Source organism: Lissotriton vulgaris, chromosome 1_1, assembly GCF_964263255.1.
Source record: "Lissotriton vulgaris chromosome 1_1, aLisVul1.2, whole genome shotgun sequence".
NCBI classification, from domain to species: Eukaryota; Metazoa; Chordata; class Amphibia; order Caudata; family Salamandridae; genus Lissotriton; species Lissotriton vulgaris.
In genome coordinates, this window is record NC_141685.1 from 1491271935 (window position 1) to 1491292467 (window position 20533).

The 20533-nt window shown below is 42.1% G+C and overlaps 1 protein-coding gene across 1 annotated transcript in view; it reads left to right on the plus strand.

Annotated features, from left to right (window-relative positions):
* Nucleotides 1-20533, plus strand: part of MAPK12 (mitogen-activated protein kinase 12) — a 431974-nt gene that overhangs the window by 75320 nt on the left and 336121 nt on the right. The window contains exon 3 of the mRNA XM_086967390.1: nucleotides 20269-20327. Within this exon, the coding sequence (XP_086823516.1) occupies nucleotides 20269-20327 (59 nt within the window). The remainder of the gene's footprint in view (nucleotides 1-20268; nucleotides 20328-20533) is intronic.

A 20533-nucleotide genomic window follows, 5' to 3' on the forward strand; every position in this document is an offset into this window, starting at 1 on the left:
TGGAGGTGGGCCAAGTTAATGATTGTATCCCGTAATATTAGATCGATTTAATACTTTTTATTTTTAGGATTTTATAAAGCTTTGCTTTGTATATTCTATTATATTATATGTTATGTGTGTGTGTGTATGTATGTATGTGTGTGTGTATGTATATGTGTGTGTATGTATACATGTGTGTATGTATACGTGTGTGTATGTATATGTATATGTATATGTATGTATGTGTATGTATGTATATGTGTGTGTGTAAATTATATATATATATATATATATATATATATATATATATATATGTAAAATAATTACGCTTTAAAAAGTATTAATTCAGTATGTGTAGCTCTGTTAAAAGGGATGTGAAGCTGAAAAATTCACAGATTTGATGGGTGGGACTTTGGACTGTGCATGTTAAAATCCAAAGTACACTGACGATTTTTGATTACCCTGCTTTGATTTAGGGATGTCGTCAATTAAAAAAAAAGCATGTCCTACAATCCTGAGACATTAGAGTGGGTGAGGAATGTGAAGGGAGGGACGGGATGATTTGTTAAGAGAGAAAAAAAACCTCCTCTCAGACTTTTCAAAGTATGTGACAAAGGGCAGGTGCCATCAACCTCTGGATAGAAACTGGAGAAGAAAAAATGAGTGTTTTGTATTAAACAAATCCATTCGTTATATTGAATTCTCTTTATCAAACGTTAAAAGCAATTCTTTTTAAATACAAATAACATGACTTTATAATTGTTTGGTGCTTTTGTGTGTTCAATAACTATTTACAGCTCATTATCTCAACATTTCTTCTTTTTCAATTGACGTACATTCTGTACTTGATTTGTATAGCAATACCCCACAACTACCTCACAACTTAACCTGCCATACTCGTACATACACGCTTCACACATATTCCTCATCCAGCTATAAATGCACACACTTTTTTAATCATTGGTATAAATCCTTCATCAAAAATTCATGATTGTGTTGTCAGCTGGATGTCCATATTGTCGACGTACGTTTTGGTGGGTGCTTGAACTAAAAAAAATACCTTCTTCAGGACCTCCCTTTGGTTATTTAGATTTTACCAGAGGGTACTGGGGTATCCATAATGGATAGGATGAAGCACAATCTCTAGTTGGTCCACAGTCGGGAAAACCTGTCCCAGTGTTGGGGTTGTTTGGAATTTCTTTTGTAACTATAGTGTCTGTCTTAGAGCAGCTCTTGTAGCCGATGAGTTATTTTTTCTTTTTCCCCCCTTCTCCCAGACCTACAATTATTTCTTAGGGGCACCTTTTTGATTTTGAAGAAAAAATAAGTATCATCGCCGGCATCCATTCTCGCATCTACAAATTGTGGCTATGTTCAACTATTCTACTACGCAAATTGTGCCTAAAGACCTTCTTGTAATTAACTGAAATAAAGGAGAATGACTTAAACTGTGAACCGTGCTCTTAAATAGAAATCTTTATTCCCAACTTCTTCGCTGAAGGGTGGTCACGTAGCCTTGTAGTAAATTAAGCAATCTATATGAAAAAATTCAGTGCTTCCACTCCTGTCTTCTTGAACTTGGCTCAGGAGTGCCTCAGCTATAAATGCAGTAATCTTGTACATGCCAGTACTCACCTTCGGACTTAATGCTCCAGCAAATTAAGTACACAGAATCTTTGTGGGAGATCAATATTCCATATTGAACTTACCAATACCAAGTATAAATGCAACTTAACTGTAGTGTACATAAATATGTGTGGAGGCAAATTGTGATCTCTTCTGCCGGCATTGATAACACCTGCTTTAATCTTTATAGAAAAGGGGCAAGAAAGACAAAATGCACGCTGTTTCAGTAATCACTGTATTTCTGCAGGTTAATGACAAACTAATGTATTTTCTTTGGGTCCTTAATGGTTGAAAAAATCCATGCCTTTGAAAGGGGAGTAATGAGTTGACAACCATCCTAAGCAAGTTTGATTTTTCTCAAATGAGTTAGCAGATGCTGAATTAGTGACCTGCTGAATGCAATGCCTTGTGAGATACAACCATACTCCTTACATAGTGGAGAAAAGTAAAGGATAATAAAGCATATGCAAATGAACAGTTTTAATCTGTTAAATCTCTTATAACAATGTACTTGATATTGAATGGAAAGCCCTTACCCCAATTTCCTCCTACAACAACCCAACAATCTTTTTTGTTTTGTTGAATTTGGTCACAAGCCAATTCTTGGAGTTAGAGCAAAATCTGAGCTTCACAAAGTTTTCCTTTTTCGGTATAAAAATGAAGATATTCTTATATAAAACAGAATATGAACTGGATTTGTTCCGTAATGGTTGCATCTCCAAATGTGGGCGCAATTTTGAATAGAGCTATATTCTGAAATATCTACCTATGTAGTTGAAGACGTTGGAAATGTGAAGTAAATACTCCGAAATAGCTTGTAAATCCCCTTTATTGTGTTGCCACAATTATTTTACTCAGTGTTTCCAACTATTGTGAAAGTTATTTTGAATATCAGCAGTGAGTACAAACATCAGTATCAACCCAAAGTGGTAGACTTTGACCATGAATGCTGACTTTTAAGTCACATAGCTGAAATTAAATCACCTGTAATCTCTTTCAGCTGCCAAGATGCTTGAATGGTGGTGCTGTTTTCTTTCTGTGTATTAGGGGTTGGTATCTGGTATAGGTGGTTGTTACTCTGCAGTGACTGTAGATAATAGCAGCCCTCTGTGACTGGCCTTTCCGGGGTGTGATTGCCCTAAGGAGGGTTGAGTCCCCCAGTTTTTTGCTAGGGCTGCACAATTGTAGTTCCGTGCCTATAGGAGAGTTTGTATGGCTAAGGATGCCTCAAGTTGGGTACCTACAAAAAGACATGATCAGACCTAGCCCTCACACAACCCGTAACATAAGTAATACAGAAATGTCATATTTTCCTTTGCTGCAGTAAAGGATCTGCAAACTGCACATCCCATCAGTCTATCACGTATTGTTCCATGAGTTAAAAATAATTCGCTCAAGATTGGCCAGCCCTGGTGAGCAGGGGTGGTTTTGATCGCACATCTGTGCAATCAAAAGTACCATTGCTCAGATTTGCACAAATGGCAAACTGAGAACGGATGCAGAGATTAGGCTTAAGGGCTCTACTGGAGGCACTATGACTGGGGGCAGGATGCCAAAGACCAACTGGGAGACAGGGTCTTAGATGAGAGGTGAGGACCCAGATTGCCTACTCCCGGGATGGGTTTGACTGAAACTGGGCACTATGTGAAGGGATAAGGCTCCAGAAAGCAGGAGATGAGCAGGAACATGTCTGTGAAGTCTAGAACAAATGTACTTGGACCAAGATCCTAAAATGCCAGTAATACTAAGCATAAACCTGAAAAGTCGATGGGTTGTCTGAGGCAGCTAATGTAGATGCTGACTGGCTGCTGACACACAGACTTCCGCATCTTGAAGATGAGCTGGAGTGACGTATTTTGAAGACCCTGCGGTAGCCACAATTAGCATACATTTATGTAGTCTATTCTGGAAAGTATCCTTGCTCTCACATATGGTGCTCGAAGGTGTTGGGGTACAAAAAGCAACATTTTATTAACCGGCCTCATCTGATGGGAGCGGGCAGAAACTGCTGCCTTCACTTCTTCCCCCCAGCTGCAGCTCCTAGCCATATTGGAATTCAAGGCTTTCAATTTTGACAACGGAGCATGATGAATAGGCCAACCTCTATAGACTAAAAGTTAGGATTACGCAAACTGCTCATGCAAAGAGTCGGTCCCGCCCCCTTACTGGCACCGAGCTTCAAAAGATTGTCACTCAGCCAAGCCTGGATTGCCACGAGGCAAGAAATTTAGATTTTTGAAGCACGCGGACCTGTTTAAGCAGAGTGTCCGCCAACAATACAGACTCCACACGGAAGGACCATGTCTGACAAGTGACTCGTATCGATATAACCTAGTGGGGGACGGGGAGGAGCCCGGAGGGACCTCACACTTCAGAGGTACTGAAGATCGAAAGGATGCAAGAGTCAGATATTGACTGCACTCTGACAGAAAGAGGCAAAAAACGGAAGGTTACCCCGCGCAGGCTGGATGCTACTGGATGTTGAATTAAAATGAAATGATTCACTATTCTACAGGCAGCAGAAAGGTCAAGGAAATTAGGTCCCACGGAGTAACCACTGTCCACGCACTATCGGGGCTCGTCCAGAACTGAGACGAAAGTAAGTAAGATACTTTAAAAAAATGAAAGGAAGGAGTTTTTAATTTGTGAATCTGACGTAAGTTAAGACATTATTAGAAAGGAATGGCAGATTTTATTTTGGTCATGACAGTTCAGGAAAAAAAGAGGCTGCATCCTCATATTTTGATGCATTTGCAGAAGAGAAACAACACCTGGAGACTTATTTAGCATTGGAATTGCTTTCACACCTTGTGAGGGGAGGAGGTGTTCTGGGAGATTGTGTGAGATTAGACGCTGTGTTGAAATAAAAATAAAACCCTAGGGAGGTTTATAGAAGGATCTAATCTTACTGCTGGGGAAGTTTGGGGCAGGAGAGCAACAGAAAAGCCTTCTTTAGCCTCCTATTGGCATTCAGATAGACTCCCAAGTCGTGCTTGCGTTTTGCTGGGTGTTGCGCTGGTATAGTGCCTTCATTACAACTTAGTTGGACGGTGTCCTGTGGGCTGCTTTGTTCTAGGCCTAGTTTGAGGGGCCAGGATAAATGTATGCCAGTTACAAGAAGCTCTATGGCCTAAACCACCGCTTGGTGTTAAGAGGCATTGACCGCCTCACAGAATCCATCATCCAGGGGAAGAATGGAGACTGACTCTTCCTCATGTTATCCCCTCCACCGCCTGCATCATTCTGTAGTAGTGCTTAGAAAGAACGCCTTGCAACTCTAGGCAGGCTCCTGATGTGACTCTGATTTGGTATGTCTGAAGGGCACAGGATGGTTCATGCCCTGGGACAAATGCACCCCTTTTGTGTCTGTGGGATTGCAGGCCTGGGAAGGGTCCCTGTGGTGTTGGGAATGAGATGCCGAGTAAATGGGAAATGGGTGGGTAGGCGATACTGGCTTGCCCGCATCAAGTGTAGACACCACTGTGTACTTATACATATTACAGGCCCCCACGGAGCATAGGTGCTTCCAGTCCGGATGGGAAGGGCCGAGGCTCTGCGGCGGGAGCGGGTTTTTAATAATTCCTTTGCCAAAGTGCCGAGCAACAAGATGCACCCCTGCACCAGCAGCGCGGCCCTGGAGTGCCCTCTAGTAGCGGGTGGAAAGGTCCTCCACGCCCCGTCTAGATGCTGCACTCTGAAGGCGCAATGAGACCCGTTCCCATGGGCGCCAAACCTAAGGGAAAAAAACAATTAAAAGAAAAACATTTAATTGTGCAGGAAGAGTGTTACTCCCAAACAACGAGCAGTAATGCTATTAGACAAAAGCGATACTCGGGGGGCTTAGAGGAAGACACATACTCTTATGGGATGTAATGCTCTCTGGTTGGTTTAAGTTTTCTGTTCCTTTCCCCAGTGGTTCATGGGAAAGGGGGTGTATTCAAACGTTAAAGCTACTGGAGTTAAATGAAGTGGAGACAGTGGAGCATAATCTTCGCCTCCGTTTCTGACATAGAATTCACAGCAATGTGCCATACATTGAGAACATTTATAAGATTGTGTAACAAAGACACATAATGTGTCCTAGTCATCTGTAATGCACCTTTTTTCAAAAATAAAAATATAATCATCTGTTTAGATGCGCTGTTTACGATGAATACAATCTACAAGCGCCGATAAAAATACGCTATGCAATAATATGTAGAGCAATAGTTGTGCAGAAGATTACACTAACCCAATCCGATTCAAGAATATTGTTCATTCCTGTTGTGGCTGCTTGCAAACAAGAAGTGAATGACCTGTTAACGTAAATATTTGCTTAGCGACTTTAAGACTCAAAGGTTTGCTATAAAGGGAACACGGTGCCAACACAGTGACATCTTGATACAATATTTTGCATGTGTTGTCTTTTCAAGCACAAAGCGGTTTCCAAAAGGTCCTGCTGCGCGAAATGCCGCGAGTGACTATCTTTACTGCCAAGTCGCTGCTTTGTAAGCTCAAACTCGACTTGCTGTATAACATTATTACTTAGTTTCAGTAATAGAACAGCACTGCAAGTAAAGAAGTCAGTGCAGGTGTCCACCAGCAAGTGCCAACACAATCATAATGGCAAACCTAAATTTAAATTAGATGGTCTCTGTTGCTGTCGTATGTGTCAGTTGAAACTCCATTGTTTGATCGCATCTGTCAGAAAAAGTCCAGGAGGTACGTGGACAGGAATGGCCAAAAATGTAACTCTATGTGGAAAATTGAAAGGAAAAAAAAGTTGTCCTTGTGCTATGCAGAACATTGCCTGAGTAAGCAGTTTGATACGATATTTTCAAAGTGGAGAATGAAAAGAATATACTAGCTTGGTAACATTAATAACTCTGTGTGCCGAAAGTGCCTTCTTGCGCAAATGTCGTGGTTGCACTTGGGAAGTATGCGTTACTGACAGTTGTTCATGAAGCAATAAATAACCATTTGAACTTTTCGAAGTAACTAGCAGCCCTTGCCATATTTGTGATGGCATTAAATGTGGCCATATTCCTTTTACTTGGCAGCAGACAAATGAGGCAGTGTTTCTAAAAGCAAAGTACAGCTGCCCAATGTTGGGTTATGCATCCAACGATGCTGGCGTCATACAGTCTACACCTCAAACATTGTTTGCACATCAACCAGCTGTCTATACCTACTTGAAGCTTGAACAATACAGAATTTCTATTTTTTTTTTTTGAAAACCTTTATTGTGTAATTCCGGCAAACAGTTACGGGCCTACAACCACCTGGCCGGCCTCGGCTACGACACAGAGCACATTAGCAAATTTTCGGTAACTCAATAGCACACCGATAAAAATAGCAAGCATGGCAAGTTACACTATAACCAGTGCGTTCACTGAGCATCAGGAGGAATTAAAGTTCATTTTTAAAATGTATAGAATATAAAGGATCAAAAGCCGCACAGTCTAGCAGGAAGTACCGAGTGGGCAATGCATACAACAGAGCAGTTGAACAGCGAGCAATTTCAGGATATCGGTGCTGAGGCTATCATTAGGTAGCACAAACCATGCAAGCAACACACCAGCCATCGCCCATCTCGGCACGGAAGACAACCCTGATACCTCCCACAGGACCGCAAGAAGCGGAGAACCGCGAGGGGCATCCAACAAACCCAGCATATCGACCCAAAGGAATTAAGAAAGAAAAAGACAAAGAAAAGAAGACACAAGAGAGAGAAAAGAAGAAAAAAAGGTCCGTAGTAACTAAGGAAAAACAAAACAAGAACCCCAACCCCCCACCCTGCACCCCTGCAGAGGCTACGGCCTACCCCCCCCTAGCAGCGTGCCTGTCGCCCTCAAAACGAAAACCTGAAATGTAGAAAGAAAGACGTAGGCAAGATAGGGCCATAGAACAAAGAATAGAGAAACCCAAGATCCCACCTCACCAACCCCCCGCCCTGCACGTCGAAGAGGCTACGGCCCACCCCCCAACTAACGTGCCGGTCACCCCAAAAATGTCCCAATGAAAGGGAAGAAACGGGGGAAAGTCATTAATACCAAATCCCCACCCTCCCCCCACTCACACCCAGTAGCCCAGGTCCGAGCACAAATAGACCCACAAGTCAAAAAACAGTAAAGGCGTCATATCACAGTTCAGAAAAGCGTCCACAGCTCAATATCAATCCGGGTATCCATCCTGCAAACCAATGAAGAAAAGTTCACCCCTGGCCCATCTTGACCCTGCCATCAATACGCGGCCACTGATAGTTAGCAACGCAGTACAACCTCAGACAGGCAGAGTAGCCGGGCAAACAAATCAGAACCAACTTTTGGGGAAACTAGAAGCCGGCAATTCCAGATACGTAGGCGCAGCAGGAAGGTACCGGGCCGATCTCCCAAATCGCGACACAGTACTAGCAGCTGGAAGTGGATGGGCAAAGGAACAGTGTCAAGAAGGCAAACTATCCGCTTGCCGGCGTCAGGCCCCATTGTCGCATGCACACAGTCAGTCGATTTCAACTCGTCCCCAACACGAGGCAGGTCCCCCCGCTGAGCCATCTGTAGGTATACGACAGTCACATCCAGCGCCAGTGGGGAGTCACTAGCAGCAACACTCTGCCTCGAACCGTCGAAGCCCTCATCAGTCGGTGGAGCAAGAATGGCGTCCAGCTTCCGCCCGAGTTTCCTGGCCTCCCCCACCCAGGCAAGGCGGAGGGAGCCCAGGGCAGCAATAACGTCCCGAACCGTGGGTTCCATCTCGCATGGCCGGCACAAACTCTCTTGCAATCAGTATAGTGTCTGCCACAGCCTGCGCCAGCAGTTCACACAGGTGCACCTGGTCACGGAGCTAGTATTAGAAACAACAAACGGGTGGCCACCACACTGAGCTATCACTAGCGATCCGCCATTTCGCTGTGGCCGCAAGCAGGTCACTCTGTCCGTGGGAGCCTGATAGGAAGCGCATGCAGTGGTCGCGCTGCGCTGTCTGAGGTCACATCACCGTGGACAGTCCCGCCAGCCGCGTACCAGATTGCCGATATCCATGTCACTGGGGTCCGCAAAAGAAACACAGGTCTACCCCAAGTCCACGAGTGTTTGCAGCATTACACCCGATCCAAAATGGCGACCCTCCGCCCGTCCAGCCGGCCCAAACAAGCAGCCCAAGAACAAAGGAACAGTCTTACTGGCCGATGACTCGAAGTCTCCAAGTGCGGCCGTATCCTTGGCAGCGCTAGTCAAGCACAGCCGCCTGAGCAGTTCAGATGCTGCCTCGCCGCGATTCCGAGCGACGGGCGTCCCGGCCTGCAGAGCCGCGTCATCGAGTGAACTCAGCCACCGGCATCAACCTCCGGCCCCTCGGACAGCGGACGGGCTCAGTCTCGGTCCAGGCGGAGAGGAGCAGGAAGGAGGGCTGCCGGACCCATCCAGACTCCGGAGTTGCAGCAAACCAATCCTCAAGTCTTCCGACGCCGTAGCAGGTCGGCCCCGAGCTTGTGCAAGCGGGGGAAGGCAGGATAGTGAAAGGATTAATGCCGTGGCGAGCGGAGCTCACAAACTAGGCGGCCATCTCGCTTTGCGCTCGGCCACGCCCCCTCTATTATTTCTTAATAACAAACAACTAGATTTGGTACAAACGTCGCTCAGTGACATGACCCGTAACCTGCTTCGAACTCCAACTCTCACTAAAGGCCAAATCTCCTGGATACACCCTGACACCAACCTTTCCCTTAAGGATCACATTACCAAAAACACAAATACGGCCTGGTACCAGCTCTCTCTAAAGGAATTCAAACCATTTCTTCTAAGCCCATATCTCTGGATGGTAGTAATGGCCTACCCCTTGGCCTCCTATATTCTACACTGGCATCCCTTCGGGGCACCATACACGTAGCAGCACGTCTCATCCAGGGCCTGATTAAACATAATCCCACCATCCCCAAGGAACCCCATTGACACCTTTGCCAGCCCACACCATCTTCAAAACTAGCTGTATCATTTACTTTATTTTTTTTAAAAACTTTTTATTGAGCAGATTCGAGAAATACAAATAAAAATACATGACTATACAAAAATATGATATTATATTATACATGAAAGAAAGTGAAAAGATTGCAGGATTCAAGATAGCAGACATGTAATAAAATCAGCATAAAGTACATTCAATTTTCAAGTCATTAAGACCATAACATAGTAACTAGATACATCTTTAGAACTCAAATTTCGAAAACCAAAATCTTTAAGATGAAGTAGAACCTTAAACTAAGATTCTTCTTTTTACAAGCATTATATTAACTTAAGCTAATTTTTAATCCCTTTGCTGCTCATACCAATTGGCTATTGGTGACCAAATTAGTTCCCCATCTAATCGAGATTTTTTCCCTCTGGTTCTATAGATGGCTACTTCTTGTTTGTATATTGCTAGTAGTCTATTGAGCCATCCCTGAAAAGCTGGAGCCTCAGAGTCTTTCCATCTAGTAGCTAAGATAATTCTATAGATAGCAGTACCTATGTAAGTAATAGGAATTTCTAGGTTACTAAGATCTAGAGAATTATCACATCCTAGCAGAAACAGAGTTGTTGATGTTCTTATTTCATGGCCAAAAATCTCAGCCCAGTATTTTATAATGCTTTTCTTAATTTGTTCTAATTTGGGGCAATCAGAGAACATATGTATCAAATTTGCAGGTCCAAGTGTACATCTGGGGCATTTATCATGAGCAATCTTACCCCAAGTAAACAGTTTGGAGGGTGTGTAATATAAGTTATATATAGTTTTGTAAATTTGGGCCTTTAGGTTACTAGCTAATAAGACTTTAGAAGATAATTGTAAGGACATATCTATGTCGACATTGGGGTTATTCAATTTGTTGGCCCAGTTAGTTTCTATAGATTCGAGGTCATCGGGGTGATTGCTCAAGAGAATGTCATATATATTGCTTATTCTGGTTGATTGTTTTTGTATAAGATCTATGAGTGGTATGGATTTTAAGTCTATATTTGAAATATTTTGTCTAAGGGATGTATAAATTTGAATACATTTTAGGTAATCTGTAGAATAGATATGATATTTGGGATATAATTCGTCAAATGTTGTTTTACCATCTTTATTTAAGAAGTCGCCAATAGTTATTAGACCTAAATTCTCCCAACGTTTGGTTATATTGTCGTTAAGGTAGTGGGGTATTACTGAGCTATACCATAAAGGTGTATATTTGGTGTATTTGGAAATTGTCAGTGTTTTAATGGTTCTAGTCCAGATTTTAAAGGCATCTGTAATAATTTTGAATTTAATCTTTTTAAAATAGGAAGGTTCTATTTGTCTTAATAGCAGACCTCTGGCTTTACTGCCCAGCGTTAATTCATAAATAGATGGTATGGGTTGTTGTAAATCGTTGTAATTATTGGAGCTGGGTGTAAGCAGGAACATCATTTGCTGTAAGATGGTTGCCCATAAATAATATGTTAAATTTGGGACCGCTAGACCACCTTTGGAGAGTGGTAATACTAACTTAGGTAGGGCTCTTCTTATCTTCCCATAATTCCAGATAAACGAGGATATTGCTTGGTCTAGCGTTTTCATAGTAGTGTTGTTAATTAAAAGGGGAATTGCTCGAAACAAATATAGAATCTTTGGGAATACTGTAATTTTGACATAGTTACTTCTGCAATTATGGAGAGATGAAGATTGTTTACTCTGAGTAGATCTGCCTTTATTTTTTTAATTAGAGGATCGTAATTTAGTAGATTAATTTCACTAGTTTTTGACGAGATATTCACTCCTAGGTATTTTGCATTTTTGACTCTGTATTGGCTTATAAAAGGTGTATTCTCGGTACATATAACCATAGTTTTATCTTGGTTTAGAGAGTATCCAGAATAAAGCCCAAAAGATTTGGTGGTTTCTTCTATTTCGATTATGGCCTCCGTAGGGTTAGTTGTTACAACCGCCACGTCATCGGCATAGGCTAGGACTTTAGTGTTGTAGATGCCAACTTTAATTGGTGTTATCACCGGTGATGTTAATAGTTTGATAATTAGGGGATTGATATATAGTGCGAATAATAATGGAGAGCACGGGCAACCTTGTCGCGTGCCTCTCTGGATATTTATATTTTCAGATTCGCAACCACCAGTCATAATTCTTGCTTTGGGATCAACATAAAGGGCTTTTATTGATTTTATGAAGACCGGGCCGATATTATTAATGGCAAATTTTTCCCAGAGAAACTGCCAGGAAACCCGGTCAAAGGCCTTCTCGGCATCTAACAAGATCATCGACATCTGACCCCCCTCTACTTCCATGATGTCAAAGAGGGAAATTACTCTGCGTGTATGATCTGTGGTGCTCTTGCCTGGTATAAAACCGTGTTGCCAGGGAGAGACTAGATGTTCGACGATCTTGCTCAGGCGGTTAGCAAAGATTTTGGCATATGTTTTGGAATCTGAATTGATCAATGAGATTGGCCGATATGATGTTGTTAGTTCAGGTGGTTTATCTTTTTTCCTGAAAATAGCTATATTGGTTTGCTTCCACGATTCAGGGGGTTTTCCATGCCACTGAATCCCTAAAAAGAGATCATGCAAGAATGGGATAATTAAGTTACCCAGTATTTTATAAAGGTCTAGGGGTATCTTGTCTGGTCCCGCTGCTTTCCCCACGGCTAATTCAGCTAAAGCTAACTCTACTTCTGTTCTGGAGATTTCTTTATCAAGCTCTTTCTTTGTATCTTCATCTATGGTTTTTGCCATGTTTGTCTCTCTGAGCCAGTTGACTAAAAACTCTTTGGTATCATCGATCGATCGCTTATCTTCATTATGATACAGTTTTTGATAATAATCATGAAAGCATATGGCTATATCCTCCTGGGTGGTATATTTCTGCCCGCCGTAATCAATACCTTGTATGAAGTTGCGAGATTGAGTCTGCCGAGTTCTGAGGGCAAGATGTCTCCCTACATTTTCTCCTGTCTCATAGATTTTGTTTCGATTTGCTTGGAGAGTTTCAGCTGCTTTTTGAGTTAAATCATTATTAATCTCGGCTTTAAGTACTAAGATCTTCCTCAGAGTATCATCAGCTTGAATACCATGATGTAGTTGGTTAGCATGTAGGTGTTCTAAATTTATAAGTCTATTTGTTAGTCGGGTATATCTTTTTTCACGTTCTTTTTTACAACTAGCAACAAAAGTGGCAGTCTCACCCCTTAATGCGGCCTTGAAACTATCCCATACAATCATCCGTGAAGCACTATATTGATTAATATCGAAGAATTCTTTGGACCATTGTGTGATTTGTGTTATGTATTCTTGATTAACCAGAAGTTTTCGGTCAAATGTCCATTGTGGATAAACCCGGTTATATCCAGGAGCCTCAAATGTTATATAGAGAGAGTTATGATCTGATATTGTCTTGGGGGCTTTAAAGATAAGAGCATTCAGGGCAATATCCATGGTTGTAAATATATAATCTATACGTACATATTTTCTATGAGGATACGAAAAGTAAGTGTATCCAGGGTCTCTTCTGTTTTTTAAAGACCATATGTCTCGAAGATTATAGCTACGGATCAGGTTTTGTACTGCCCTGAATACTCTCGGTTTTCGACCTGTATATTTGTGTTGATTTTGATGGCATTGTAGTTGATTAAATGTTAAGTTAAGGTCGCCACAAAGAATTAAAGTGCATGTCCATGATGCTAATTCTAATTCTAGCTCGATGAATAATGCAGGATCATCAAGATTAGGACCGTAGATAGAACAGATAGTAATGCCTATATCTAGTTGAACAATGGCCCATCTGCCATGGGTGTCGGCTTTTTTACGTGTTGAGGTACCCAGTCTTGTTCTCGCTAGAATTGTGACTCCTCTAGTTTTCGAGGTTTGTGTAGTTGTGACCAATAAGTTAAAACCTGGAATTTTTATTTGACTTATCTCTCCTATAGGAATATGAGTTTCATGTATACAAATAATGTCCCATGAGCTATGAACCATTAGTTGAGTAAATTGAGCCCTCTTTACTTTTTCGTTGGGACCTGCCACATTTCAGCATCCTAATTTTAACTTCCCCATTTAGTTGTTTTATGTTTTAGACGGTATTCATGAAACATGCATAATGTTGTGTTATTCCTCAATATTCCTTTAGTAATCTCGAACCTGCTCATTTTACAATGCTTTCCCCCCCCCTCCCTGTCTACCCTGATTCCCACCCAACACCCTCCCCTGAACCCACCCCCCTTGCACCCCCCAACACCCCAAAAAAGGCAACAAGACTCCATAAGAGTCTATAGTGATGGATTAGCATAGTCTGACCAGCATCAGCGAAGCATGCAATCCAGAGTATATAAAAAAAGAGCAAAGCAAAAAAAAACAAAAAAAAGGAGTAGCATAGCATAACAGAAGAAAAAGAAGAGAAAACATAGTATTGTATACCAATTCATAAATGGTTCCTTGAATTTACTCAAAAATAAGGAAATCAAATGATTCTTTACATCATTGGCTAATAGAACTTAATGTATTGTTTAAGGATCTATCATAAGCTCTCTAGGTATACTTTAGCCTTGATCTCAGATGTGAAAAATTTTGTTTGACCCTCATAAATTACTTTTAGTTTAGCTGGATTGTTCAAGTATACTACAGCTTTCTTTTCTTGAAAAGGCTTGATAAGCTGTCTGAGTCGCCATCTCCTTTCAACTGTACAATGCAAAAGTCAGGACGTACAAAATAGGATATAGAATCCTTGCTGCGATGTTTATCCGGTGTGACTTTTTCTGATATAGCTTGTCAAAGCAAAAAGTTCCCAAAGTAAACTAGGATTGCTCGTGGGTACTTGCCTACGGGCGCCGTAGGTTTTAGAGACAGGGGGATCCTATGCGCTCGCTGTACCTCATAACTCCAGTCCCAGGTGGTAAGTTCGGGAAGGGTATCACGAAAGAGCTGTATGATAAAGGAACGACAGTCTTCACCCTCTGCTTTTTCTGGCACACCAAGAACGCGCAGGTTATTTCTGCGAAGTCTATTTTCATAATCTTCTAGTTTCCATCTTGTATCCTGGAACTGTGCTTCATGTGCTTCAACTCGCTCATTTGTGGTAGCAGCTTCTGTTTCGTTTACTACAATCCGGTCTTCTATGTCATTTAATCTTTCTGTGAAGGCGCCCATTGTCTTGGAAAGCTTACGAACTACACCTTGAGCCTTCTGTAGTGCTGCTCGGGCTTTACGGCTGTCTTTTGAGGTCTCCTCCCGGTGAGATGCTATGGCTTGTAAAACTGTTTCCATAACTTGTGTCAGTGTAGCCCCCGATGGATCAGACTGCTCTCTATTTGGGGCTTGATCTGAGGATGATGCTTGAGATTTTGCAATAAGATTCTGATTCTGATTTAGGGTCAAGACGGTCGGGGTATAATCCCATGATAATTCATTAGCTCCATGGTGTCCACCCTTTTTCTTTTTAAGTATAGTTCTCCTCCTATCGCGTTGCTCTTTTGGGGGGTTAAGATCTGATTCTGTGCTTATATTGGAGTCTGTATCATTCTCAACTTAGTCTACTTCATCAATCTCATCCTCTGTATCACCTGACCAGCTAATGTCCTCTGAGAAGGAGTAAAAATCTGTTATAGCTTTATCTGCTTCCAGAGCCTCAATAGAGTCTATGGGGTGATCATTTATCGCCGTATTAGCTTTTATTGCCTCTTCATTGCTATTTAATTTTACAGCCTCTGCAGCCTCTTTCTCCTTAGCCATTAATTGTGTCTTATTAGCCCAGTGTTGTAAGTCTGTATTTAAGTCTGTGTTTAAATCAGGAGTCATATTCAAAGAAGTAGTATTTATCAACATCTCCATATTTGGCTCCATGTTCGATTCAGGAGTATGGTTGATATTGTTATTGCTGTCACTACAGGTGGGGGCGTTAATCGACCCAGCAGACCCAGTAGTATCATCAGGAGTTTTTGCTTGCACCTCTGGGGGGTCTGAAATCTCTATTGCACTGGAGGAGATACCGCTAGCCCCCTGTTGGTGCATAACTGATCTATCATAGGGAGCAGAAGCAGAGTGAGGTGCTTGGCTTACCTCTGTGATCGTGGTGTCAGATCTCTCAGGGGTAGGGACAGTCTCTTGCCCTTCACTGTGTTCAGGAACATTCTGATCGTCGGTTGTCTCCGTCAGTTCTGTAATAGATGCATTATTTTCTTCGTTGCCCCCAGCTGCTAGTGTTGTAACTCCTTCAATAGCAATGGTATCATTTACAAAGCCATCACAACCAGTACCTCTGCTTATCTTGCAGACAAGCTTACCATCTCGGGTCGGGTTGTTCTCGGCACACCCGCAGCCTCCGCATTGCTCCAATTTATGAAAGTGTTGAAGACCCACCTCTTTAATGAATACTGCATCACAGTGCATTAACGTTCCACAACTCTGTTTCATGTCCTATTACTTTCTGACATTAAGCTTGCCATTGACTATGTACATCACTGCCCTGCCTTTTGGCTATGTTTACTCCTTTAGAAATAATATAGACATACATACGTTTGGGCAAAGTGTCCCTCCCTGGCTTAGTGAAACTATGTTGCTCTGCCCTTGTATGGCAAGCTAATTTTTTGATTTTCCCTGAGTGAACTTGACTATCATAGGAGCTCACTGGAAGTACTCCCATTTACTGTTTTTCTAAAGATAGGAGCTGATCTCTGGAAGACATCGAAAGTGCATCCTTCTTTGTGCAAAAGTGGAAACTGCCCTTGATACTCTGGAGACTTGCGATGGTGGTCAGGTGTTCATAGGCAGGGAAATTTCATGTGTACACCAGTGAGGAAATTCCTCTCTGATTCTCACGAGGATACAGTCTGTTCAGTCATCCCCGCCCCCACAAGTGAAGACTCATTTAGGATGAAAATCCAGCACCTGTACGACAGATGCCACTACACTGTGTGGGGTTTGTCTGTACACCTAGATTCATTCATGAGTGCTGGAGACCATTGGACCCCACATGTGTGTGTTGCATTGGATGCCGTTCTCCTTTGTGGTGGGCTGACTATCTCCATTTCGGTCACTGCAGCCTGCACATATACAATTGACTCTCTACTTCCATGTATCCGGTGTACCTAGTGGCTGGTGGAAGTTGCAAACAGATTTTTTTTCACAGCAGGATTCCCCTTTCAGAGTGAAATCCTTTTTCCCTGTTTCCAGTTTCCTGTGTTGTGACCACAATCCCTGACAGCGGGATCTCCCAGATTACACATCTCACCAGAGGCAGCCTGACATGCTTTCACTCTGGATAGCTGGGCATTAAATCTGCAAAAACTAGATAACAACTGAAAGATGCTTCTTCACAATCCTAGGATTCCCAAAAACATACAGAATTCCAGTCAATCTGCTGGTCTTTGACAGTCCCTCTGTAGCCATCAGTGGAAGAGAAATACTGTTGTCCTTCAGCCACTACTTTGTTCAATGTGCCAACTCGACTCTGAGGATCTATGTGCACCACCATGAGAAAGAAGACTACAAGCGCCAGGAGTGGAACCTTTGTCTAGATGGCTTTTGATTTTTCAGACAAGAGACAGTGGAATCACTTTGACGTTTGACCTCTGAAGAGGAGAAAGGTCTACGTGCCTGCACAAAATGCTGGACTGCATCTGTCAAGATGAGTGACCCAATCCCCCATTAAGCTTTATGAGCAATGTTTGTACTGTAAAGAGTAACTCCAAAATAACAATAAAAACAGATTTGACAAAAAAAGAGGAGTGACCCAATCCATGGGAAATTGAGACAAAGCTCAGCTGAGACACAGGGTCTTCAACCTCTGGTTAAAGGCCTTGTTCTGTGGTCTGGGCGTGGTTGTCGGGATTCTGGAACCACAGATGCTAATGTTCTACAAATAGCAATGGCTGAAGCTTCTGTCACCGCTAACACTAAACCAAGCTGGTTGCTGGTGGCTACTTTTGTTCAAGTGGACTGCTATTAGATCACCGGTCCTCTCTGCGATACATCTCCACAGTAAAGTCCAGACTGTGACTCGTGGAAACAGAGATTCAGGCAACTAACCTGGGACATGTAGTGGGAAAGTCCTTGTCAGAACCAGTTTCAGAGGGCCACATGGCAAGCAGGGGATACTGGGCTCAAACGTGGGGTTTGTAGCCTATTACTCCTGAAGTCATGGGGCCTGACCTACTGTGATTTAAGGCAATAGTATGGGTCCTGAGCAACTAGTTCAGGCATTACCCATTCAGCACTTGACTCTGTGGTAGCACAGATCGAGCAGTCCCGGCCTCTTTGGGGGAGGTGGAGGGAAATGGGGTAGGGGAGGGTTGGGTGGTTCAGAGGGCTTAGGTGTAAGGCGTGCACAAGCACAAGAATCTAAATACACATTGTAACTGCAAAAACGGATTGCCAAATTCTGGCTTTTTTTAAAACGACGCACTAAATAATATCCACAGTTTTCTAAGGTCTAGCATTGTCCCAGGCTCCATCCTAGAGTACCTTTTTCCCTTTTAGTGGGACTCATTATTACCCATTTGATATGGAGGCGACATTCAGACTTTCAGATGTGGCCCACATTATTCCCAATGCGATAAAGTCTAGAGTTTAACCTTAAGAGTCAACTTCAGCAGCGTGGGGCCCATTAACATGTCATTCTCTTTGTGGTGAAATAAGATGACATTTTCAAAGTAACCAACACTGAACCTTAACACTGACAAACTATTCTACGCTAGTTGAGATAAATGCAGTTAAATATACAGCTAATGAAGTGTATTGTGGGGCAGCGATGTTCTGGATAGAATGATGTGGGAATTATGAGTGAAAACCAAAGGTACATGGAAAATACATATATTTTATTATGGAGAATTTGTAGTTTGAGATCATGTAACAGTTACTTCCCATTCTGAAATATGATTGTGCCACCCATATGGTAGTAAGCTAAATTTTTGTTATCTTTTTGTTGACAATACTATATGATGTAATAGTCATACAATCCAGAGGGGCGTAAATCACTGGGATTGAAAAAGGGAGCTAAATGATTTTGCACACGTCTGTGCATAAGCTTAAAGCTATTAAACCAGCATTACTCATGAATATGCCAGACTGTCAATTACTCATAAGTTGCAAGTTTTAAATACTTGGACGTTTGTCTACTAAGGACAAGCTTGTTTGACCGTTACCAAGATCCATCAAAAGACACACCAGTTCCTCCTTGAAATTATGCCATTCACTTACTGAATTCCTCTATGGATGGATTAATGTTGTTGATTTGACCAATATCCACCCATCCTTTGCATGCATTTGCCATCTATATTCTTGGAGCATTTGATATTTAAAGGCATTGTTACTATCACTCCCAGAGTAAGCAATTGCGAAGGGCCTGGCAGTGTCTTTCTGTACTGCTTGAGGGAAGAGACTGAGCTCTAAAAGTAAGTGGGGCTCCTTAAATTTTCTTGTGACTCATTCGGATGAAGTCATTTTTTCCCTTATGAGTCTACTGCTGACGGATCACCTACCTGGGTATCACAACAAATGTGGGTGCCCCAAGTAATTACATTCTTTGCTACTTGGTGAGGCCTAGCTACTATGCACAATAGGACACACAGTTAAATGCATCCTACTTTAGATTGATCAAACGGCTCACATCAATTTTTGTGACTCTGCTACTCGTCCTTTGACGAGTATAGCTTTCAGTACCTAGGACCACAGACCACAGCTTATTATTGACCTTTCAGGAGATTTGAGAGGTAGGATTGGTAGATCTGTTAAAAGGACCAAGATTTCTGGTTTATTGGAAGCTATCCAACAATTTTAGATTCTAACAATATGCAGCTTCCCAGAGTGCTGCTGCTTCCAGAGAGCTCCAACATGACCAGCAATATAGTTGGGCTTTAAAAAGAAAGTTAATGACTTCATATATCCTTAAACAATTATGCATTGCAGAACCCTGAAGTAGTAGATGTTAACAAGAACGGAGCTGCGTGATCTCTGACATGCCCACCACCAGCTAATGATGCAAGAGGTAGCACACGATAAGAGCTCCACAACAAATTTCATCATGCTTGGTAATGGTTCAGCTTCTCTAGTGAAGATGTCCTGGTATTTGCCTGAAATATCTAGTTACATGGTTTTTGCTAACTCAATATATCATTTAGTATGGGAAAATGCATGAATCTTGGGGTGATCTGCCAAATCTATCCCTTTTAGGCTGGATACATTCTCCGTCACTACAGCCAGTGTGTAGTCCTCTCCTTGTTTAATAACCTGTCTAGACAAGGACATGATATTTTTCATTTTCTTCTTTTTTTCATGCTCCTTTCTTTTAGTGCTACAGGACTCTCCTACCTTTCTCTTGCTTGCAGAACAGTGCCAGAATTAATGAGGCTAGTTGGCCCCTTCTCTCTGAGCTGTGAATGGTGACCGTGATGCTTTGCATAGCTCTTAGAAGACACAATACTGCTGCACTTGGCCACAGGAGTCTGTCGGAATTACTTCATCAGCAGGAGAGCCTTTAGCTAAGGTCTCTGCATTGGTAAAGCAGTTCATTAGACCAGGCATGGGCACTCTACAGGTAGCATGTGATGACTCTGCCCTTCACAATTGCGTGTACCGGGTCACGTAAATAAGGTTGTACTAATTAGCACCTACTTGCAAGGATGTCAATAATGTTTTTGACTTTGTCTAAGAAAAAATGGTAACCATTTTTTGCTTTTTTTTTTAGGTTATTGGAATATTGGATGTATTCACTCCCGACATGACACTGGAGAAGTTTAATGATTTGTAAGTTTATTTGTGACTCTCGTATAAAAGTAACTATGTTAAGATGTATTCCTGCAAACATTCTGTTTTTACACAATAAATTACTATAGTAAAATTGCAGCTCTTATAGACTGAATATTCTGGAAAACGTATCTCCCTAGTTGAGGTTATTTACTAGACCTTTAAAAAAAAAAATCTTTGCGTACTTGTCTGTTTGTGCAACTGTT